The sequence below is a fragment of the Drosophila montana genome, unplaced genomic scaffold, assembly GCF_035044405.1.
Source record: "Drosophila montana isolate Dmon_TW-CO22-7 unplaced genomic scaffold, ASM3504440v1 contig_1505_1, whole genome shotgun sequence".
In the NCBI taxonomy this organism is placed as follows: domain Eukaryota; kingdom Metazoa; phylum Arthropoda; class Insecta; order Diptera; family Drosophilidae; genus Drosophila; species Drosophila montana.
This window is the reverse complement of record NW_026996452.1, coordinates 1,066,132-1,092,322: the sequence shown is the minus strand read 5'-3', so window position 1 is coordinate 1,092,322 and position 26,191 is coordinate 1,066,132. Positions and strand designations below refer to the sequence as shown.

At 37.1% G+C, this 26,191-nt stretch overlaps 1 protein-coding gene and 1 long non-coding RNA gene across 13 annotated transcripts in view; one reads left to right on the top strand and one right to left on the bottom strand.

Annotated features, from left to right (window-relative positions):
- Window positions 1-89: 89 nt before the first annotated feature.
- Window positions 90-537, bottom strand: LOC135439273 (uncharacterized). The gene is made up of 3 exons (XR_010438018.1): window positions 379-537; window positions 223-323; window positions 90-154 (listed from the first exon to the last, which is right to left on the bottom strand). It is a non-coding gene; the product is annotated as an uncharacterized LOC135439273 (long non-coding RNA).
- Window positions 538-7,537: 7,000 nt separating this feature from the next.
- Window positions 7,538-26,191, top strand: part of mtd (mustard) — a 61,504-nt gene continuing 42,850 nt past the window's right edge. For 4 of the 12 annotated variants that reach the window (XM_064694852.1, XM_064694965.1, XM_064694843.1 and 1 more), the window contains exons 1-2: window positions 18,817-19,025; window positions 19,460-19,800. Coding sequence is in view for 4 of the 12 variants with exons in the window: in XM_064694892.1 (XP_064550962.1) it covers window positions 7,553-7,854 (302 nt within the window). In the remaining 8 variants the exon portion in view is untranslated. Of the gene's footprint in view, window positions 7,855-18,813; window positions 19,026-19,459; window positions 19,801-26,191 lie in introns of those variants that run through there. The other 8 variants (XM_064694892.1, XM_064694875.1, XM_064694868.1 and 5 more) reach the window with 4 other exon arrangements.

Sequence of the window (26,191 nt, the reverse complement as noted above, 5' to 3'; positions counted from 1 at the left end):
ACATTTTGCTGGCAGCTTGGCTGAGCTGTCGCCGTTTCATTTGTTGTGCCGTTTATTATTGTTATTGCTTTTGGCTTCTTTTTGCTTCTTTTTTTTTACTGTTATTGTTGTTATTGCTTTCGAGAATTTCAACTTGAAGTATTTTAGCCGTTTTCTGGTCCGTTAGGAAAAGCGCATGTGGAAAATAAAATACGAAAAATATATAAAAGGAGAGTAGCTTACGGTGAAGTGCCTGCAGATGGACATCGTTTACTGATGTCCTGTTTAAGTAAATGTTCGGGGAAACGGTCTATCACTTTTATGCGGACTATCTGTTCCGAAAACTTTTATTTAGAGTTTAGTAAAATAATAAATAATAATAATTCAGATTTCCGTTACCTCGATTTGATTAGCTCATTTATTTAATTTCTGTCTTTTTCTTAGTCCGTGGGTAATGTAAAGTTTAGTTAAGTTGGCGTGTTTTTATTTGATATTCTCCGGTCTCCCGTTCGGATTCAATGTGCCAGCATACATACATTTTCAAATGTGACGCCGGGCATTTGTCATGCAAACAAAAAAATGAGAAAAGTAGTTGAATAAATTGCCAAATCTAATAGAAAATTGGTTGATATTCTCAAGCCGCGTCCTCAGGCCTATTTGGAACTCAATTATAAATGTTGCTTCCATATTTACCTAGCTAACAGGGCATTCACATTGACACTAACAGCGCTAACAGCCAACAGTTAGGGTTAACAGCGTGCGCATGAACGAAATTGAGAGCGATAACGGCATCAACTGTAAACGGCTGCTCAGCTGATTCTGACTACGTTGCGAGCTTTGTCCTTGACAAGGTTTTGTTTTACCAACAATATTCTTTTTTTACGTTTCGTATTTGTGTTGCCGTTGCGTGAAAGAGAACGCTCAACTGAGCAACTGAGAGTTTGTGCGCCTAAAACAGAGAAAGAACGTGAGAGAGAGAGAGAGAGAGAGAGGCGCAGCTTGGCCATTTGATGCGCGGCATTCATTCAGCAACAACAAAAAAAAAAGAAAACACAATAATTTTTTCCTGCCCAGGCGAAAACATTTTGCGTGGGTGTTGTGTTGTGTTGCCTTTTGTCTGTGTAAGTTTTGTGTGCGTGTGTGTGTGTGTGTCTGTAAATTTGTAGGGGGCTTCTATTCGCGTGCAAATCTCGCACACGATTTGTGAGCCATTCCAATTGCTTGACAGTTTTGAGACAGCCCACAGAGCCGACCAAACTTTCACTTTTAACCATTGATTGCGGCATTGTGGAGCATACGGACCTCGTTTATTGCTTGGGGTTGGACTCGCACAGTGGGAATTCCAATTGCATATATTCAAGCCCAGGCCGCAACTTTAATTGTCGACAAGGTAATTGGTTGCAAGGTCATTTTCATTTCAATTGCCGCACTCGGCTCCTCCCAACCTGACAACTTATTCTTGGCGGCATCGACTACTCTCCCATAATATTTTGCAATCCTCTGGTGTTTGTACTGTATGTACTGCCCTTACGGGTAAAGTAATTAAAGCGTTGATAAATTACTGACTGTGTTAACTGTATGTCATGAAAAAGTCCCAACAAGCAGGTGTGTTACGTGAACTATTTAACTTGCCTGCACTTATTGGAGACTATTAGCTTGACCTCAAAGTTTCTAAGCTTTTAAAATTTTAATAACAAAATTTTTAAGTTTTACTGTACCTTTTTTGTTGTTGTTTAATAACTTACCTGTACTTATTGGGGACCATTAGCTTGACCTCAAAGTTCCCGAGCTTTAATATGTTTTCAACCAACCTTAATCAGTTGGTAAGAAGCTTTTGCTTATTAGTTGCAAGGGAACTTACTACAAACAGTTGTCTAATTACTTAGATGGAGTGCACTTATGATTTCAGCTCAAACGTCGCAATACTTAAATCATTCAGTGCATGTGTGTACCTACTCACTACTCCTACTACCTAACGGCACACATACTAACGGCACTTGTTAGCTACTTTGCCGTAGTTGTGCAACAACAACGAGAACCCAACGCTTGTTAAATGCGTATACGGCAAGCCCGGAATGGCGGGAGCGAGAGAAATTTAGAGACTTAAGCCCACTGTTAAGTCCGCTTGTAAAATTTACTGTTGGCATTATACACACACAGATTTAGTGTACAGACTGCAATTATTGACAGAAGCCACAAATGCAAATGCAAGTTCCGAGTACAATTAAAAGCGTCTTAAGTGCAACTTATAATCACAGTCATTCAGTTTGCCATTAATTCAACCAACAAATAATCCTTGCAGTCGGTGTGCCTAAGTCCCTATCATTAAATACACGAAATTGTATTATTATTATTAATATAATATTTAATTTAATTAACAGTTTAAATTTGGGAGAATCGAATTCGTAGGATTTTAAATGCGTAAAAGCTTTAATTTAACGCTATCGTTGCACAAGTTGCAGTCATTCGAGATTTACTACCGTCTCGTACGCCCAGTGAAGCGATTTAACTGCAGAGTTTAATGTCCGTTTCTATATTTTATGTGCCTTGTGAAATTGACTCCATTTATGCATAAATTACATTCACGCAGAGTAGCACTTTGTCGCCCCGTACATTTGGTGCAATGCTTGTTGCTGGATTTTTCGATTTTCCGCTCTGCCAGTTGCATTACACGAATGCTCCGTGGTTGCCCCGTCGGTCATTGTCAACGGACGGTCGTGTAAAATTTGTGAATGTAATTTGCATTTGACCATGCACTGGACACAGCTCGCTCGGAATGGGCGCTGGTTTGGCCGAGTGGGGTAACTAACTAAATGTTCCCCTAATGGTGCCAATTTGACAACAAATGCATTGCCACACCCCCGCATGCAAAAGGGAACTTAATTGGGGCAAATGAGTTGAGTTTATGCGCTAAGGCTTAGGCTTAAGCAGCTTTAATCAGCTTTGGCTGCCAGAAAGTGCAGTTGGAACAGTTTGCGCAGCACAAATATTTGCTCACTGCCAACTCAAGGATATCCTTGATGTTTGCACAGCAAAAGCTTGTACATAAGTAACAACAGAAAAAAAAGGACTAGAGCGAAAATGCATCCGGCAATTATGAATGAAAAGGGCAAAACTGCGACAGGCAACAAGAGAGGTGCCAGGAAACATTACAGAGCTCAGCGGAGGCGGAAATTATGCACACAGTATAACTGTGTGTGTGTGTGTGTGTCTGTATATGTATGTGTGACCACAGTATGCCCGAAACTTAAATGCTGCGACTGAAAAGGCTTAAAGTTCGACGCCATATTATGTAAAGCTTGCTGTCTCTTTCTGCCATTTCTCGCACTCTTCGCACTCACGCTGGGTTTTACGACCTCGCTTAAGTGCATAGCCTTCAAAATTGTTGTGCGAGTAGACGCGTGCAAGGACATTGGATCTTGCTTTCGATGCTTTGGCAGGCAGCATTCATTACTCAACACTGTCGAGACATTAATGCAAGCGCACATATTAAAAGCACACATACACACACGCGCACAGCTTAAAGTTCGTCGCACATTTACTACCGCAAAAACACGGATCCTACAACTACAGCTACATTGGTTCTGGCAGTATTAGAAAACGCTGCTAGGGATTAAAATAATACTAGCGGGTATAACCCGGCCTTGCCCGTGGCACGTACATATGTTATAAAATCAATGTTCTCAAAAAAATATGAAATGATTTTTAAACTGATCGGACGGTAAACAAATAACTTTCATACAACCGTTTTCCGCCAATTTACCACTGTTGCGGGTGGAATTTCCCAAATCGCTGAAATACGTATTTATTAAGTTCTTATGTAGAGCTTTAAAAATAAGTTTGAAGCAAATCGGACACAACTTAAAACGCCGCCCAAAAAATCTTTAAATCGCATTGCCCCCGAAGAAGTTTGAATTCTGCGAAAAGTGTGAAACACGTATCAAATGATTTTTCTTATAGATCTCTGGAAATGAATTTGAGCGCGAAACGTCACCCACCAAATCTTTGACCTCCATTTCCACCAAGGAGGAACGGATTTTCCTAAAAGTGTGAAACACTTTTTGATCACGTTGATCACCAATCAGTCAGTCAGTCAGTCAGTCAGTCAGGACAAACAGTTTTATATATAGAGATTAATATAAATATAAAAAATAATTAAATAACTGATAGAAATTTAAAGGCCCAACAAACTTTACTTTAAGGGAAAAGTCTTTCAATCAACCCAGCATTTTCTTAGCTGAATCGGAAAGACCTTTTATGATTCCGATTGTTAATTGATTGTTTATTCATTATAGTATTTCCTCAAATTGAACATAATTTGAATTTCAGTTTGGTGACAAGATCAATGTGACCAAACAAAATGATAAATATATATAATAGCAATAGACATAGATAAGATAAAACTAGACGGTCACACATGGTAAAAAAAAAGTAGAAACGGATCAGTTGAGAAAAGAGAAAAAAGTGTTGTAGATGGAGAAAAAACGAAATTGAAGCGATTCAAAAGAATTAATTTAAAATTGACACTGCTTGGAAAATACTTACATAAACGTAGTCTTTATTCATAAGTTACTTCCAATAAACAATCAAAATAAAAATTGTGTTTTTGAATGCCAGAATTTACAATATATATATCGGAATTTTACCATAGTTTGGGGACAACGGGAAAATGACTGGGAATTACCTACAACATGTGCATTTGTATACTTATGATGCGACATGGGATATAGCCTACATTCGAATTGCCTTAACATACATACAATTATACCCTGAACCCATTAAAAATGTTTAAAAAGGGTATAATGTATTTGTGCAAATGTATGTAACAGGCAGAAGGAAGCATCTCCGACCCCATAAGGTATATATATTGCCGAGTCGATCTAGCCATGTCCGTCTGTCTGTCCGCCTGTCTGTCCGTCCGTATGTATGAACTCAAAAATCTCAGAACCTTTAAGAGCTAGAGACTTGAAATTTGGAACGTAGGTCCTCCTAGTGCCCGCGCAGTACGAGTATGTTTCCGATTATCGATAACTTGCCCCGCTTCAAGTAATCGATAAAAATCGATATCGAAATCCTGTTTTTTCAGCAAATCTCGTAAATTATAAGAGCTAGAGTCAGCAAACTTGACATATAGCTTCTAGAATAGTATATATACATATGTATCAAGTATCTTTAATTTTATAGCTATGGCCACCTAGCTATAAATAAAGTTAATAAACTAATTTGAATTTCCCACAAATTTAAGCCACAATTTTAACTTTTTGAGAATATACAAATATTCTCGTAGCGCGAGCTGCATTTGGTGTTGGTAGAAGAAGGTTCAGGGTATCCTCTAGTCGGTAACTCCCGACTAGAGCCTCATACATGTTTTGTACAATGGCATTCCTGTTTAACTGCATCGCAAGGATATGCGAATTGCATTCGTCAATGAAATATTGGATAGCCGAGGAGGCACTCAAGCCATCAACTTGTTTCCCATACATTCTTGCCACATGGGACACGTATAGGAATCTTGGGCTCAATTGATTGCATACTTTCAGGCTGTCAGTGAAAAGAGGCCAACTCTACCAATGGGACTCTTCCTGTTTATATAAGTCTGTCTACTATCTGGTCCATTGTTTTCGTAATTTTAATTTTTTCTTCTTCCACTGCAATACCGACATGAATAATTCATTTAGGGCTCTGGCTATTTGAGAGGGTGCATTACAAATGCAACTTGACATTGGACTTCAAGTTTTTCAAGGTTTGTCCACGATGTTGGAGGCGTAAATCCTGTTGAATTCGTTGAACACTTTGCACAGATTTAAGCCCTAATGGGGTTGCAAGAAGATTAATGTAAATATGTAAAAATTGCATATATTATATATATATTGTAAAATATCAATAGCCGAAATATTTTAATTATGTGATTAATAATCCAGCTCTTACTTTATTTTTACTTGCAGGTTCGTTGCCCCATACCTCAATACCAAATCTACTTACCAATAATAATCAAATTATAAACTACAGCAAAAACACAGACACACAACTCAACATCAACAACAACAATAAACACATTCTGCGATCTAGATCTGGTCCAATGACAACAATCAACAAATAATAATGACAATTGCAGATAAAGAACACACACACACGCACATACACACACACACACACACACGAATACAAAATACAATATACAATACGAAGAATATGCATATTGCTAATTAAATTATGAATACGCAAAACTAATAAAACCACAATGCTCGTATAACAGCTATGCCCACACATATATGTTACATATACCCAGCTATGCCAATAGATATACTTAGCCTCATAGATGTATGTCAATATTTGTGCAATAGTTAAGAGCAAAGAAAATACCGAAAAACCCAAGAACTGGAATATCAATATCAATATCAATATCAATATCAATATCAAATGTCTAATATATAGATTGTTTACCCTCTTACAAATGTCTGCCTAACTGTACACACTATATGCCGTTTACTAAACGTTTTAATACTCGTAATACCCATAAAAGTATCGTTTCATGTATATAAATTTCGAACTACTTGTATGTGCCTTTGTATGTAATAGACTAAAGCTAAGCCCGACTAGCTGAATTTGATAAAGCCGCATAGTCTGCTCAAAAACCAACTGGATGTAACTATCTAAATAGATATATATGTATATATATATGTATGTGTGTGTGTGTGTGTGTGTGTAATGCAGTTATGTCCAAGAAATTTGAAAATTTGGAAACATTTAGGAAACCAGAGCCATTGGATATGATACGCAACACGGGCCAACTATGTGCGTTTTTCTTTGCTAGTAAATTCTGAAAAAAAAACCATAAGCTGCTTTCTGCTTTCGAAATAACACGAAATCATTTAAGATTTATGAAACCAAAATGTGCATGCTGCTTGAGAACGCTTGCAAACTAATTAAATACTCGACTCATTTATAATTTATTTCAACTCTATACTAATCTTATACTGCTTAGAATAGCTGCCGTATCTGTGCAGATCTCTACTTGAAATTCAAATTTAACTTTATCACTTTTTCGCTCAAGCTACCAATACAAATACTATACTATATACTATATACTACATATATACTTTTACTATACGCAACACACACTAAAACGCACTCTCGTCTGCTCACAAAATCGAAAATATTTTGTTGTGAATTTCGCGTATTTGAACATTATTTTATTCTACTCAGTGCAATATCTACATATGTATATCAATTGAATATGTTTTCTTATTATCTTATTTGTTCAACTAATTTTTATGGTATATGCCTATCCCCCCGAATAGCAAAACTTTTACACAAAACATTTTTGGCTCTATGTGCAATTAATAAATAAACTCACCACCTAAGAAAAAATAACAACAAATTAACTGCAAGCTCAGCTCGCTCGTTTTCTTCATCTACAAAAATTTCAAAAAAAAAAAAAATTAATAAACTTTCGAAAATTGGCTGCGATTGAACTAATTATTTTATGCTTCTAATTATTTTATGCAAATTTCTGTTGAACAAAATTAATTCAACTGAACCAAAACAAACAAATTTTCAATAAAATTCAATAATGTCACGCGAAAACTCACCACGCCACGGCTCGTTCCGACGTCATTTGAACAACAGAGACTCGCCAGCGGGCTCGCCAGCGGGCTCACCGCATCCATCGAACCATCCCCATTATCACCAGCAACAGCCGCCGATAATGGAGCATGCCGGCGCACCGATATCCACGTCCGCATCGAATATCGTCACCGTGCTCGAGGATGGGGAGAATACGATTTTGCCGCCGCTGAGCGGATCAGGACCAAGTCGACAGCGTTCGTTGCGCGATCGGCTCAAGGATGGCATCACCGGCAGCTTCTCCTGGCAGTAAGTCCTGCTTTCATGTTTCTCTTAAAAGCTTTTCGAAAATTCCATTTTTGTTTTTCTTTAGTCTCGTGTTAAGTTCAATTTGTTTTGCCATATTCGAAGTTAAAATTTGTTTAGGTAGAGTTTTTATATTTTTGACAAATTGTATTTAAAAGTTTTTATAGTTTTTGTACTCTTGTATTTTCCGACTCTCACAACTAATCCGAAGCAGCACGCAGACAAATTTAATCTAATACCAAGTCTTGTATAAAACACAATTTTGAGCTCCCACCTCCTAGTTGCACACAGCTAGGATATCACTTTGATGATAACCTAATGCAAATTACGCACATACTCAAATGCACAGCACTTGAAATTAAACATTTAAAACATTTAGGAAATAATCCCGAACTAAACTTAGTTTTGAAGTGACCCTTAGGCACTCGCCTCGTGTTTACCTCAGGGTAAGTGGAAAATTATTAAGGATTATTAGCAGTTGTATATTATAAGTCACACGTTAATTATCTGCATATTTTTTAAGATTAATAATATAATAATATTAACTGATCCTGCAACAAACCATTCTCACAATAAAAATAAATAAATAAATATATATTGATATTATATATTTATTTATTTCTTCTACATAATAAATGTAAATTGACGAAACTTTAGTTCCCAGATCGATTGCAACTGAATTGGCGAATCGAAAGCGAATGCGAAAGCGGGAACACAAATTGTTGTCGAACTCGAAATCAGGCAGGCGAATACACAAAAAGCAAGCAATTGTGCAATATAAATGGTAACAGACAGTTGAATCATTGGCCATAAATCAATTCATTTTGACACTTTAATTTCGTATATCTTTCGTCCTTCGAACGCCCACAATATAAAATGGCCTGAAATTGGTATAAATGCTGGCATTTCATATATATTCCAGCTGCTAAAACTTAATGTCAGATAAAAGATTCTCTTGCCATATAGAAATGTGTTTGTAAAAATATGCCAATATTCAGTGTAATGAATGTTGGCTCATTATACCCCGAACCCATTAAAAAGGGTATTAGGTATTTGTGCAAATGTATGTAACAGGCAGAAGGAAGCATCTCCGACCCCATAAAGTATATATATTCGTGATCAGCATCAACAGCCGAGTCGATCTAGCCATGTCCGTCTGTCCGTATGTATGAACGCAAGGATCTCAGAACCTATAAGAGCTAGAGACTTGAAATTTTAGCTGGAGGTCCTCCTAGTACCCGCGCAGATCGAGTTTGTTTCCGATATTCGATAACTTGCCCCGTTTCCAAGTAATCGATAAAAATCGATATGAGCTAGAGGCACCAAACTTGACATGTAGCTTCAATAATAGTAAATGTATATCAAGTATCTTTCATTTTATATCTAATGCCTGTTGGTAGAAGAGGGGTAAGGGTATCCGCTAGTCGGGAGCTCCCGACTAGAACCTCTTACTTGTTTTCTACATGGCGTATGCGTGACATTTCTCGCTCTACCAAATGACTTTCACATCGGATTTAAGTCTTTGCATTAGAGCAGTCGTTAAATGCCGCTCCATTATTTTTATAGAACTCTGCCCGATGCCCTGTAAATGTGGCTGGCTTGTCGTAGCCTCGAAATGTCATGGGAATGGAATCTGCTTTGTGTTTTCGCGCACTTCATAACCAGTTTTCACTGATATGCATCAGGACTCTGCATACAAAAAGCTGCAGCTGCTCTTTAGTCGGCTGCTTCCTGACTGGGCCAGGTGATTTATAACCTTGAAACCCTTTAAGCTTGGCCTTGATCGCCTTGTTATTGTTTTTCCCTTTTTTTGGTGTTTTCTTCTTCTTCTTCTTCTTCTGACCGCTTGGCTACCTTTGCGAAGCGCATCTTTAAAGGCGAAGCCTTTCAACTGGTTTGGCCACATTCTGTGCTCAAGTGTTGAGGCATTGTGTATACATAATAATTCAAATTACAATGTAGCTAGTCTTCCTGAATTTTGACTGCCAAACCTTGATTAATCTTAAATCATGCTTATAGCAATATTGTTGTTAATTATTCCAACCCTCATACATATGCATAATGAGTGCCCGCATGCCAATTAATCCGTCGAATTGTTAATTGAAATGCGAATTGATATAAACAAAACCATAAAAACCCGATAACTCAATATGAAGGTAATACCCGAAAATTCACAACACAACAGCGAACAAGCCCCTCCAAAGTTGGGTGGTTTTTATGCAAATATGCTGTGTGAATAAAATGATAGAGTCGATCATTTTAAGTTGACCCTAAGCATGCCGAGCACGTCTTGAACGCCGTTTGCCGGGGCCATATTGATGAGATATGATAATGCCAGTTGATGTGTGGCCGTTTGCTAATCCTTTGGGACATTCTGCAGAGTAAAGCGTTTGTTTTGCTATTACCCACACTCGCACACACACACACACGCACACGCACACACACGGACACACACGCTGATAGCGACTGTAAATAGCTGTTGACCATGAAACGATGCACATTATGGCCGTCATCAGCACTACCCCAGTGCCGCCTGCCGACCCACGTCCTCTGCCCCCCCAAACGCTAAATATCCGCCAAGTTGTGTGCGTGTGTGTGTGTGTGTGTGTGCGTTTCATGTTTGACTTTCACTTGCAGCTGTGATGTGCTCTACTGCCGCTGGCGATGTCAGCACAACAATGACAACAAGTCAGAGCATTCTATTGCAGCGTGCTCGACGAGCAGATACCCTGCAGTCAGTGCGTGCTTTAAGATTCCCTCGCACTCACTCAGCTCCCTATCTCTCTCTCTTCTCTCTCTCTCTCTCTCTCTCACTCTCTCTCTCTCTCTCTCTCTCTCTCTCTGCCTCTCTCCCTCTCATTCTCTATTTCTAATTATCGCTGAGTTTGAACACAGACAACATGCCCTTACTGTATATAGCCTATAGTCAAATAAAGCTGGAAAACAATCGATGGGACTATTGATTATATCGATATATTTGTTGTTTTATCTATGATTTTTTTTTGAACCATCGATGTTTTCCCAGCTCTAACACTTTTTGAGCAAAAGAAAGCGACAAGTAAAATTTCCACTTGTATATATAAATAAGAAATGAATAAATAATAATAATAATAGCTTAAGAAAATAATAAATTTGTTTCTTGGTTATATAACTAATGTCTTCTAATTATTTTCTTTTTAAAATATTATCGATTTTTTGCTTAAAAACAATCGAAAACATCGATCGGTCTCAGATATCGATCTTTTTTTCAGCTCAACTTTCAAGCGTATTTTCTGAGTACAGGGTATAATAATTGCAGTTTTACTGCTTCTACTGCTCCTGGCATTGTTTTAGGCCATAATTTGCATCGATTGCAATGCGCACAGTGGTTCAAGTTAATCAGGTTAACCGAGTTCAGTAAATATGAAATTATCGAGACAATATTTATACTTTATTGTAATTCAATTTTCGATTTGATATATGTGCCAGGTGCACATAAACTATTGTCATTCGACCACAGTGCAGGCCTGAGGCTTGGGCGTGGCTATTGTGAATGTTGTGGCCACTGTGGCTGGCATTTGCCGCTTGCTCTTGTTGCGGTCTGCTCCAGAGCCGGGCATAAAATGTAACATCGGCTCGCAAATTGTGTCTTTGTCATTGAAAGGATGTCGCTGGGAATGTATTTCGAATGTTCCTAACCGAAACAATATGTGTAGAATAGAATTGATGCTGTGGGGAAGGCGTCGAGTAAAGCACTTAATTGAGAGGCATTGAAAATTCTTGATGATTTTATGAATATGAATTAATTGCCACAATTAAGTGCCATATTGCGCAGGCAAATGGCGTTCAATAAGCGATATGCATATGCATATACTTGTCTTGCTTAAGCTGTTTAATGTTTAGTTAAGTCAAGCTATATATATTAGATATTTTTCATTTCCGGAGACAACAACAGGAAATTCGAGACCAACGATTATCGAACTAGCTCATAAACGGTGCGTTTTACACTATTATTAAAAATATTTGCGATTAATCTAGAGTCTGCGATTATATCATATGTGATATATGTCTCACCCAGCATAGAAATGAGCTCTGTGCTCTCCGTGTCACATATATAAGCTATGGTCTGTCACTATATAAATCAACCGATTCCATGCTTGACTGATGCTACTGTTTATTAGCCATAAATCTCGCTGAAACGTGCCGCTCGTGGCATTTTAATCACACTCACAAGACTTAATCAGCGTATCCAAACATCCCCCCATTCTAGTGTTATTTTATGATGTCCTACGTTCATTAAATCAAATGTCAGTCACATTTATTTTCAATTATATTATTCATTAACATATGGTTACCATTTTTAATGCTTACAATCGCGTTATATCGCAATTGTACCCAATGTCATTGCTTGACATTTTCTGAACAAACAAAAGTGTTTGGCTTTATTAAATTGCGACGAAATTTATTTGTTATCTAAGCAGCTGAAGACAATATGTGCATATATATACATATATATAGATATATATGTATATAGATATATACTCGAGCATGTTTGGGCATGTGGCAACAATATGCACTTAGCCATTTTGTCGGAATTAATTTTGAAAATTACTCAGAAATTGCATTTACGTTTTTCATGCTCATTCAAACTGAAGAAGGTCATTTATAAAAGCATTATAGTTATTTCCTTGCCGCTCTTATAATTATTATATAATCAAATCTGAGTATCTGAGTTAACTTTATCGATAATTATACCCTGAACCCATTAAAAATGGGTAAAAGGGTATAATGTATTTGTGCAAATGTATGTCCGTTCGTTCGCAAGGATCTCAGAACCTATAAGAGCTAGAGATTTGAAATTTTAGCTATAGGTCCTCCTAGTGTCCGCGCAGATCAAGTTTGTTGCCGATATTCGATAACTTGCCCCGTTGCCAAGTAATCGATAAAAATCGATATCGGTATCCTGTTTTTTGAGCAATTCCGAAAATAATATGAGCTAGAGTCACCAAACTTGACATGTAGCTTCTAGAATTGTATATATCTATCAAGTATCTTTCCTTTTATACCTATCGCCTGTTGGAAGAAGAGGGTTCAGGGTATCCCCTAGTCGGGAGCTCCCCTATTCTAGTTGACCCACCCATGCATTGTTGATTTTTTACATCCTTGAATCTTAGTATTCAATGTCAACAGCTTGACATTCGATTTAAGAATAGATCAGTCAACATTTGTGTGTACTATATCAAAATAATTACCTATCATTATTGTTTATTAGAACATATTAGCCGAGTGCCGCCCAGCTCCCCTTCGCCCATACTGAATCGACAAATATCGATAAATATTTATTAACATTTATTTGTTGTTGTCCTTGCGAGCAATCTACAATCGAGAACTAAACTACGATTTGTTTTACGCATTTTTTTTGTACTTTCGAAATTGGCTTAAACAAATGAAATTAACTAGAAAAGCGCGACATGTTAACAAGGATATGACAAACAAATGACAACCACTCGGGGGACTGTCATCGACATCGTCTCTCTCTCTATATGGCCTATTGAACAGCTCAATTAGATTTGACGCAAGGCGTGGTCGTATTGATGCAATGAACTATTGACAGCTGACCTCAGCTATTGATTGCCGAGGTCACATTCATGTGCTGCAATTCATACTCTTCGCACAAATATTCTAGAAACAATTTCTTACTGCTTTTTATTTTGTGGTCTGCCTTTAATAAAATTTGCGCTTATCTTAATTAATTATATATATTCAGCGCGTTCTTATCAGATCCACCTGATATTTACTCTGAATAGTATTTACCCAGATATTCAAGGCATAGTCAAATATGCCGCCGATAAGAGTCGCTGCGAAAACAATAACAAAAATCTAGAATATACATAGTTGGCAAATAACTTGATCGAAAATTTTCCAAATGCATAGTTAAATATCGTAAAATTTCCAGCTCAGCTCAGCTGGCCTAATGTCAACAAACAAGTCAACAAATAACTTCTGCGTATGTGCCTAGCTACGTATTTATATTGCTCGATGACATGCGGCGAAACAAATAATACGAATATGATACCCTGTAGCCCAAAATGAAGTCGTATAAGTTAGCATATTTTTATACCCTGAACCCATTGAAAATGGGTAATGTATTTGTGCAAATGTATGTAACAGGCAGAAGGAAGCATCTCCGACCCCATAAAGTATATATATTCTTGATCACCATCAATAGCCGAGTCGATCTAGCCATGTCCGTCCGTCCGTCCGTTCGTCTGTCCGTATGTATGAACGCAAGGATCTCAGAACCTATAAGAGCTAGAGACTTGATATTTTAGCTATATGTCCTCCTAGTAACCGCGCAGCTCGAGTTTGTTTCCGATATTCGATAACTTGCCCCGTTTCCAAGTAATCGATAAAAATCGATATCAGCTAGAGTCACCAAAATTGACATGTAGCTTCTAGAATAGTATATATATATCAAGTATTTATCATTTTATACCTATCGCCTGTCGGAAGAAGAGGGTTCAGGGTATCTCCTAGTCGGGAGCTCCCGACTAGAACCTCTTACTTGTTTGAAAATATGACAGAGACCAGCTAAGGCCTATATAAAGGGCATTTTTTAGTCGATTTAGGTTTTACTCGCTTCCTGCTTTGTGTTAGGATCTTCCTCAGCAGGTTGAGGAACCTTACTTAAAGAAATTCGGGAAGATGGAAACTTGTGCTATTTACTGAATGAATAAGACATTTCCTCCGGTATAACCCGTTCAAATGACTCATAACTATACTCATATCGAAATTTCAATTCATCAATTTATTTGGAAGCAGTTTTTTGAATCAGATAGGAAAAGTATGTAGCCAAAACTGATTCTACAAACAATAGGCGGCATTATAATTGAGTGGCTTTCTATAAGTTGTAGCATGGCTTGAGTTCAACTGGACTCATATATCTTTTAAGTCTTGTGATACGACGATGATGGGCCATTATAATTAATAATAATAATTCGATTGCATGATTGCCAAAATCGACTTATAATTGATGTTGCCAACTGTCTTGCTCTTCGCTCATAAATAAAATATTATGTTAACTAAATAAACAAAAAGTTGTCGCTTGCCTTTTCAATATCAACAACGGCAAGAACTATTGTATAACCGACATTGACCTCAATATTATTAAATTCAGTTGTGCTAGCAGCACAGTAAAATAGTTCATAAAACGCAGTTTTTAATTATTTTCTCATTTGCAGGGTAAATACAAAATGTTTATATCAATCAATATACAAATTTATCATTTATCAGGTTAACTGTTGAGTGGCGAAATATTTGAATTGAAAATACGCCAATTTACAAACATGAATAAATAATTTAAATATCTGATGATAAATGTTTTGGCTGACACTTGCACAGCTAATCAATTTTAAAGTATCTTTTGAAGTGTGAAGTGCATTACGTATGCAATTTATATGCATAATTCAAGAGGAAATACGCAACACCCTTACAGTGGGTTAGTGGAAATGGGAAATGGAAAATGGAAAATGGAAAATACCCATATATTGCATATTTTGGGCGCAGCGGCTGTCTATTTGTCAGCTGACCAAATAAGGCGCACAACGGGATCCAAACAAGTCTAAATGGTTATGGACAAGACCGAACCGACAAAACAGCTGAAAATCCAAGCAATCCAAATAAAAGCTGTTTGCTGCGAGCAGGCTCCAGAATACCCTAGAAAAGTTGGCAAGCAAAAAAAATACACTTAAATCGACATAAATGTATATTATAGATAAATAAAACGTAGTTAATGTTGTTTGCCTCGAATTGGAATATGAATGAGCCCAATCATGTTACCCTGCTGGCCAAATTTAAGGGTATTTGACAATACAAATGTTTTGCACAGACAGACAGACAGACAGACGGACAGACGGACAGACGGACAGCCGGTGCTGCTGGCTGCGAAGCCGGCGTCGACGTCAACGTCGCTGTCGAGCTGCAAAAATGTTATGCATTTTTTCCGTATTCAAACGAAAATTGCGTTTTCCTGTCAAGCCGGTTTTTCTTTTCATTATTGGACCACACAGCATAAAAGCAAAACCAAACAACTTGCAATCAACGCATTGTTGTTGTTGTTGTTGTTGTTGTTGTTTTTGTCGCTTTGCTATTTTTAGCTTGCAGCAAAAATAAAAAAGCTGTCGAAACTTTGCGGCAAAAGATTCGTGCCCCTTCCGCCATATGACTGACAGAAATAGTAAATAAAAAAATGAAGTTTTCGGCTTTGCATTTTAAGCAGTTTAACCAAAAGCTGAAGCTGAAACTGAAGCTGGAGCTGTTCCTCCGCAAAGTTGCCTTCAATCGGGATCTGGGAATTGCATCAGCTGTTTGCCAAAAATTTAATTTAGCATTTTAATGAATATATTTTAAAAACCTACTCCTTACACATCTGGCATGAAATATATATATCCAGCCTAGTTGTCTTATTTGCCTGACTTCAATTTTTTTTTTTTCAGCTCATATTTATTACATTTGTAAACAAGTTGTTGGCAGTAGCTGAAATTGCAATTTGAGAAAAAAATATATAAATAAATGCAAATATGAGAGAAACGAACACATGCGCACATTTGGTACACAAATCTTACAAAATATAAATAAACAATTTAGGCGTAAACGAATTTCACAAAAAACTCAAAAGCGCGCAACTATGAGATTTTTAATATAGTATATATAGATTTATTTGTGTAATGTGTGTGTGTGCGTGTGTGTGTGTGTGTGTGCGCGTGTGTTTCTGTCAAGGAACCGCAAAATGACTTTTAAACATATCGATTTTCAAACGCTTAGAAGCTAATTGCAGTCCGTATTTATTCTGGCCAATCAAAGCAATAAAACCAATTCAAATGCCGACTTGTTGGGTTTTTAAATTCTAGAGATTTGTATGATTTTTGGGAAAATTATGCAAATATCTTAAGGAGTTATCTCTCTATATAAAACTGTTTGTCCTGACTGACTGACTGACTGATTGATTGGTGATCACACGTACATACATATATACGTACACAAAAAAACACTAACAATAAAAAACAGTAAAAAAAATAAACGAAAAAAACAAGAAAAAAAAACTCAACACTACTAGCTAAGCATGAAAAACTGCAGAGCCTACTTGAATTCGTGAGAATCGAGGAGAGAGCACTTGGTAGAAATTAGTTTTTTTTTAAATTCGCAGCACAGCGAAAAGTAACATGCATACATTAACACACACACGCCCACACACACACACCGAACCGGTTCGAATCTAGAATATTACATTTTATTTTACTATGAAGGGCAACTCCAATCTGAACCGAATCATACATAAGTATATATAAAATGGTTTGCGAAAATAAGGAACCTAAAGGCGAACAATAGATAATAGGTTAACAGCAATACATATAAGTAACACACTTTGAATTTCATTTATAAATTTAATAAAATTTAGACATTCCGCAGCCACAATGCATTTTGGTTCAGTCAATTGTGTAATACCCTTGAAGGTTTCGAGGCTCAAAACAAGTCGAGAATGCAAGACAAGCCAAGCGGCAACAAGGTGGAAGATGATGTTGCAGGTTTGGCGTATTGAGTTGCACGTTTAACAAGTTGAAGAGCGAGAGGAAGAAAAAGAAATAATTGTAGTAAATTGCATAATTTGCAAATCGAGTCGAGTCATGATATTTAACTGTAGAAATTAAAGGAAATTCTCACGCAGCACATACGGTGAAGGCTAAACGAGCCCAAGTATTATCTACATAAGTGTCTCGATTTATGCATATTCGAGTAACCTTGAGGGAAATTTTCTAGGCTTTTTTTTTGTTTTTTAGCGGGGCAAACACCTTGAAAGGGGGTGGCATTCACACTTTCACCCCACCAATGACCTATATTGGTTGTTAAGGCCGGAAATGTTTTTCGTGCGTGTTTCATTTAGCGCCAAGTTAAAACAGGCAGCAACACATACTGGCTGGCTCTCAATGCGTATGAGTAATTTAAATGAAATTACAAAGTCGCCGCGTTGCACCGAGTAGCCTCCAAAAAAAAGATAGAAAAACAAAAATAATCACACACAGTAAATAAGCATTTGCGAAAAGTATATACAGCGGCAAATTGTATTAATTATTTGTCTATTCGTAACGCACTCTCGATTTAAACAAGTTTCGGTGCACATGTGCATTAGAAGCGATTTCCAGTAAACAATGAAAAACCGTCAACAAACCCGCTAAAAAAGTCAGCAATATCGCTGAATGCCAGCAACATGTGTCGGCAACATTTGTTGCAGCCTGCAACATTTGGGCTAAGCATCATGTTGATATGTTATGCGAATCAGAATTTAATGCATAGATTGAAAATATGTTTTAAATTAATGAGTAAATTGTTTGTTAGCAATATAAATGAAAATGAACATAGCGACAGTTAGTTGAGATACGTAAAATAAAAATGAATAATAAAAAATAAACAGCTGAAAAATGTATAAACAATCTGTAAGCTGCGCTTAAACCTGCCAACAAAAACAAGTTTATGTTTATCGAAGCACATGGCGACGCGCCCTGAGAGACCCGAGCTCCAAACACAGCGAGAGAGAAAAAGAGAGCGAGAGAGTGGAAGAATGAGCTCAAAATAGCAGCGAAGTCAGTGCTGCCCGACAAACAACGAGGCTCCACACAGTGGCACACCCATGCTCAGTACATATAAACGAAGCCTGTATGCAGTTATTATAATTTTATTTATATTTACGTTCCACTGTGCAGCGACAATAAATAGCATAATTTACACAAGAGCGTCGGCAGCGACAGAAACGGCAGCAGCGTCGTCGACGTCAGCGTCAGCCAAAGATCGTATTCGTATTCGTTGGTGTTCGGTTATTATTTGTTGTTTGTGTTTTCCTGAGGTTTGTCGCTGCTTTCTGAGACACATGCACGTTCGCTTCACGGTAGAAATTTTCGATCAGTTTAAGTTTTTCATTTGCAACGAACGCAAGCAAATCGCTCCGAAGCGCGCCAAAACGAAACAGAAAAGTGTCAGCAAACTCTTATTTTGTAAAGCCCGTCCAAGCGAAAAACGCGCGCGCGCGAATTCAGAAAAAAAGAAGAAACACAACACAATACCGTAAAACGGCTACGTGCTAAATAAAATACAGAAATAAATGCAAATACGGGTTTAAATGTGCAGCTACCGCGTCAAATATTGTAAATTGTTTAAAACAATACAACAACAAAAAAATAAATAAATACCCAGTACACATTCCCATGTTTGTTAAATTGTTAAATTAGCTGCTTGTCTGTGTGTGTGTGTGTGCCGAAGAGAGTGTGCTTTTTAATTTGTTGTACCGACAGCAGTAATATTGTTATTGCAATTGTCTGATATTGTCTGTGCTCAATTTGTGGTTAGTGTTTCGTTTGATTGAAAATAATCGTTGATGGAAAATAAATTTAGTTTGCCACCATTTTGGAGTTGCACTTGTCATTAGATACGAAAAAATAAGCAGCATTATCTTTTAAAAGTCACTTATCAAAATTCAAAATTTAACACAAAGAAAATGGGTTTGTGTGTGTGTGTGTGTATTGATTTAAAACAAATTTTAAAGTTTTACTTCCCAAATTAAAATATCATTAAATTACAGAGTGCCCAACTTTACCCCTCTTTCGCGTTGTGCCAAAGAAAAGAAAAGAAAAGCATTAGCACAAAACTAAAATAAATTTTAAATATATTAGACGCGTGCGTGTTTGTGCATACATTATAATCCGTTTTTAATGTTTTAACGCGAGTGGACAAAAAGTGAAATGAATACCAGTTAGAAATGTGACTAAAATCACTAAACGAATTTACTTGAAAAAGAATCAACAAAAGAAAAGCAAAGGAAGCATACCAAAAGGAATCTAACCAGTGCAGTAAGAGCGAGCCCGAGCTCACAAGGCAGCCGTCACACAAGGCGAACAGCAAAGCGATCGAGCTAAAAGGCAGGTGTGTGTGTGTGTGTGTGTGTACAGTGCAACAAGTACTTTAGTGATGTAAGAAAAAATATAGGAAGCAAAATTAATTATATTTTGCACAATTTGTGCATAGAAATGGTCAAAGAAACGCTGCGAAAGCTGCCAAGAGGCGGCCGCTGGCTCAACGGTGTCTCTCTCGCTCTCACACTCTATTTTTCATTTGGTTTTACGCTCTCCTCGCTGTGTAAGGCGCGGCTTGTCTAAAATTCTGTTCATATTCGATTTCCTTGTGCGCCATTCAACGGTTTTCCATTTGTTCATTGCCCTTTTAGTCTCTCTCTCTCTCTCTCTCCCTCTCTCTCTCTGTGTCTAGCACACATACAAAGGCACATGCGGAGCAAAACTCTATAACTGAAATTGTTATTGTCCTCCTCTCATTTTTGGCTTCTACTGCATTACATTCACTTTCATATGTATTCACATTAGGCGTTGTGCTTATCCAAACTAACCAACAAAATGATTGCCATTATTCTCGGCTCTTGCCTGCGGGTCAAGGCATTTGGAGCGTGGTTTTATGTTTTCGTTGTTATTTCTTATGAGCATGTAAGTTTTTTGTCTTCTTTGTTATTTATTACAACTTGAGGCCAAAGCGCAGCGCAAAACAGCTGACTAAAACGCAAAGAAAAAGACGGTTGAAAACCCGAACGTGGCCAACAGCGACGTATGCGGGGAAAAAAAATGAAGACCTACGCCTAATTTAAGGTCATCAGCACAATAAAACCAAACAACCCAAGCAACAACAAAAATTTCAGCACGCAAGCTTCACTGTCTTCTCTCGACGCTCAGGGCTTCATTTCCACTTTGTCTAAAGCCCTGCGATGCCATTTTCGTAGAGAAACAAATGGCAACGGTATTTCAAAGTAATGAACTAACAGACACACGCACATTAAAGTAACTTTATACAGTAGTACTTGCATATAAAGAAGCTATTTTCATAATGTTAAAGACCTTTGCCTCTGACTATATGTTTATGGGGAATGAGAGTAGGTAAAAAATCTGTTATACTTCAGAGGGTTAACCAAAAATTGCAATTTTATTTCTAACGGTTATTCGTTGTTGACAATTTATGCTAGTTCGTCATAGCCTGCTTACGTTTCCGATTTTGTAGACTGTCTGGCGACAGATGCTGTCTCTGTTATTTTCTTTGCGCCTCTTCACGTTGGTCTCTTAACACTAACAGAGAGATAGAGAGTGAAAGAGATCGCAATCTGAAAACTGTAAGCGCCGTTAGGTTAATATTTGTGTAAAGAGCCGGAGACGGAATGAATATTCTATATTGTTGTGCACCCAATCGATCAAACGCGTAAGAAGGCTTATGGGCCTATATATGAAAATAAATTATTTACATATTATAATAAATCGGATTTTAATATAATTATACTAATTTATATATTAAGTCGCTATCTTGCTTTGAATTTCTTCAGCTGATAAGACATTCTGTTTTCATAAATTTGTTTAATCACCATAAAGTTGCTTTTTTGTTTATATTTTACTTTCAATCGAAAGCGCTTTGACACAATTTCCCTTCGCTGATTGTTAATATTTTTATCGCCCGGACTCCAAAGTCTAGCGATTCTACAGATAAAAAAATATTAATTTTGGCTAGATAAATTAAATGCCAACTGGGTCCAAATTCGGGCCAGGCCAGTCAAGTCAGGCGGAAATATGGCGTTGCAAAACATTTTATAATAAATTGACGCATATCGTTGTGGGCGTGGCCAGCTATGCAAATCAATTACGGTGCGCAGCAAGCAACTGTAAATATAAATTAAATGCGTTAAATGCGGAAATGCAAAAATAAAAGATGCGTTGCACCGCGTAGATACTTTTGTATCTTTTTATTGGTTTTGAGTGACAAGCGCTGCGTGGGGCAGCTCGAACCGTTAAAATTATTTTACATATTTCATGTAAAGCGTGTTCACATGAGGAAGCAAGCAACCAATCGCATCGTTATCATCTGTCTTTCTGTCTGTTTTTGTTGTAGTCGCAACTTTTGTCTGTGAAGCAGACCAAAAGCTTACATTATATGTAAATATATCTATATGTACATACGCATAGCGAAAAAAGGCTTGGCGCAGGACAGAGAACGCACTCGACACACACTGTTCACTTAAAATGATATCTTTTATATATTTTTACTTAATTCATTTATGAATTTTTTAATTCTGTGCGCTTGTCTCAGACAAAGAGGCTTATTGTCAGTTTGTGCGTTATTTGTTTGTTTAACATGGCGTGAAAAAAATGTCATAATTACACAAATAAATACACGAGCTCATACATATGCCAAAAATCAATCGCCGCTCACAAAGGCACTTCATATGCTCTCCAAGTCCCAAGTATCTGACGGCTTTTGTATCTGCACAAAGAGCACTTTAAGTCGCGGCTCGTTGTTATTTTGTGTGTGCTTGTGTGATTTATTGACAATGTCGATGATTAAATAAGCGCACTTCTATTATAGACCTGACAAACTTACTAAACAGATATCCTGTCACCGTCGGCTCATCATCTATATTTAGTTAAGTGAAAGCTCTCTTGAACGGACACCTCCAGTTCCACCTGCAATTTATTTGTTAGAAAACCGATCGAGATATTTTCGTTAGTATATATTCACTGCAAATATTCCGTAGAATGTAAAAACCTTCATAACAAGTACTGTAGACTGTTCCCATTTCTAAATATATATACTTATTTTTTTTTTTCCAAATATATGGCTTATTATTGTGCATTAATCGAACTGCGCATTACGATTCAGCATCAAAAAATTAGCAAATCGCAGCAATGTAGAAATTCATATTTTGTCACCCTTAACCTCTTGATGTAAATACCAAATTAAGCTTCTATTCAAATTCTATATTAAGTGGACTTGTTTTGCAAAATGCATTTATAATTCAGTTTCAGTCTTTGCTTAACAAATCAAATAAAAACAAATCTCATCCCGACTTTTGCTGAATATCTTACATTATCTGTTATAGGAAGCGTTTCCGATTTGCATATTAAATCATTTGACGCCCGCAGCGAACTCGTGGCCAAGATAAGTGCTAACCGTTCTAGGAGGGGTCGCCAACCATTGAATTTGCTTGTATTGGTTCCGTCTTGCGGTTGGCATTTGTTGTTGTTGTTGATGTTGTTGTTGTTGTTGTTGTCAACTTGTAAGCAAAATTGTTGATTGTTTTGCGGAACACAAACTTGACGATTGATTGAGTTTGATTAAGCACACAGATACAGATACAAATACATAGATACATAGTTATGAAAGTAGCAAAATGCCGAACTGGTTTTTTTTTTGTTTTTTTTGCAAACTAAAGGCGATCACTTCCGCCATGGTAAAAACATTGAATTTTTTATTTTGAACACTTACAAAATAGGAACGCTTGCGAGTAACCAAAATTATTATTGACAACAGAAATAATGCCGATACATGCATATATAGGTGCGCGGTATAGTTACAGATACAATTACCGAATACAGATACAAATACTCAGCTAGCCAACATTCTTGCGGCCTGCGCAGGTTCACGCTCAAAATCGGATCAGGTGTCACGGTTACGGATTATGTCACTTTATCACCACAACACAATAAAAGGCAGAAAGTCACCCTCCGCTCCTCTCCTTGAGCTTGTCCTCCCCCCCTCCCGCCTTCCTGTTCACACACATCATTAGCTTCTGGCTGTCATGAGCTTAAATTTAGTTCTAATGCGGATTTGTTTAGCAGTTTTGTGTCTGCTGCTTTATTAATAACATTTATTGCACTTAACACTCAACTATCGTATATCGTATTAATAATAACGGAAATGCCAATATATTTTGTAATGCCTTTAATATCAACTGGATTTTAATCCATGTAACTTGATGCTCATATTTAAAGTAGTTAATGATTATGATGAAGGGTTAAGCTCAAATTTATTATAAGAATTGATTTGAGTACAAAATTCCTTGATTTATTCTCGGAGATGTTTATCTTTGCAATTTCTAAGACTAGAAAGTTGTATGAAATCAGTAAACCTTGAACTGTAATTGCTGCCGTGATATACGGTTGGTTACTATAAAGACCATAAATAGCTAACGGGTTGTGCTTACTACCGGGCCTCACCTTAGATTTGATTAATTAACAACTCCACTGCTCAACTAACCCAACCCAGAACTAGCGTGCTTTAATTCTTGTATGTATATTATTCAAAGTGACATGTGGGAAACTATTTAACTATTTAGATTTTAAGCGAGTAGAAGTATTAAAAAAAAAAATAAGGAAATTTGCAAATATAGGTTAACAGATTGTTACAACTTTATTCTCACGTTGATTCTTATTTGAATGGTATGCCGTGAAAATTGCAACGAATTAGCTGGCACGTGTAGATACATTTGTATCTTTGCATTTCTGCACGCACACAGGCACGCTCGCCCACAGTTCATTGACTTAAAGCGACAAGTTATTTAAGCGCAAATAGCTTTGGGCGTTAATTGTTAATTTGAACTGTGGCAGTTATGTCATTTAGGTTCTTAACTTGATCCCATTGAGAACCCTAAACGCGACCGAAGAATGCAATTTGGAAATTCCTTCAGAATTCATGCAATTGTTTGTGTGCGAATGTTTGGCAGCTTGTATTTCATATGACAAATTTATGAACTGAAGTTGCTTATTAGCAAATTGTTTGTGCAACCGGTTTTCGCATTACCGCCAAGCTGTCGCGCGGGCGAGCAGCCAGGCCAATATTACCAGTTGCTTACGTAGATACAAAAATATAAAAATATTTGAAGAGAGATTGGCGAGACAAACAGATACAAGTACATATTCGTAAATGCACGTGCATGACTCCTCCAACAACATGAAGTTTTAATAATCACTGTATCAGGGAACTAAAGGTCAGGTTATAGCTATAATTCTCAAGCTGTTTAAGCAATTCATCAGTCAAAGGAACCATTTAAATCGATCTTCTCTTTGTTGCCCCTGCTACTACTTTAAAAGCTTCAAATAAAAATGAAAACAAAAAAAGATCGCAGACACAACATATATATATATATATATATATGTATGTTTTATTTTAGGCACGCGATATTTAGACTGGCTGTCGTCTAGCCCCAGATAAATTTGTATCTTTTAGCCTATGTGTGAGCGCTTTTTTGTATGATGTGCGGTAATATGCTTTACGTAAAACAAAAAAAAAAAAAGGTGGCATGTATTTCTATGATATATGTAAATTTATTCTTAGAGTTTATCTAAAGATAAACGAGTCGATATGAGGCTAAAGTATTTACAGGGCATTGCCAGTCGATCAGAAACGCTTTATTGCAATTTATGTTTTTTGCGTTTTATTTTATTTGGCCGCAAATTATGCGTTACACCCCCCTAACATCCCACGCGCTAGTGAGTCGTCTGCGCTGTGTATCTTTCAGATACATTTGCTGTACATGTGTGCTTTGCAAAAGCGAAAGTGCAATCGCAATGCCCCTGTTTTGTGTTTGTGTCAAATGCAATTCACTAATCTATGCCGCGTCCATAAATATATAGCTCTTTCCGCAGAGCTAAAAGTACGCTTATCAATTGGCGGCTATGGAAAATATATATTTAGCTTCAAGTTGCGACGCTTGTGGTCAAAACTCAAGGGATTTTTCAGCTGTATATACGAATTGTTAATATTTTAAACATTTAACATTTGTTGTTCTAACACGAATCTCGAGTTTCTGACTTTGTTGTTCTTATCGTTGTTTATACAGGCTGCCTCACATCTGCAATATACATTTGTGTAACTCGAAGCTACGATGACGAATTTTATTAATCTAAACTCGTTTTGCGATTGTTAATCAAATTAAGTGTTCAGCATACAAATGAAAGCTAAACATAATAATAAAAAAAGTCCTTATAAACAAAGGAGCACAAGGGGTTGGGCAAATTCGCCCCATGAGCTGGGAAAAGCGATGGTCAAAGTTTGTATGAATAAAAACATCAGCAACAAGGCAGCCATACAATTGTGCTTTGCAAACATGACACGACGACGCCGGGCAATTTCTTCTAGAATAAAAATATATATATATATATATATATAGAATCAGTTTTAATGGAAAATTTTGCTAGCCCTCGAGTTTATCAGCCTTGCAACGTTTGCCAGACTCTGACTCCGATCTCTGGCAGCGTCATTTATCTGTCAGCCACATGCGTTGCATCTTCAATCTTGGTACTGGGATTTTTATGGGCACTTGTTTGTTGCATTGCCATTCGAGTGTGAAAAACAGACATGCAAATTAATATTGTAAAAGAGCATCGTTCTCGATCATGTTCATTGTCCAAATATGTATGTTTATATATAGAGAAGTTAATCCCAAGTTGCACTTGTGGCTAATGTTATCAGTGGCGACTGTTATCACGTG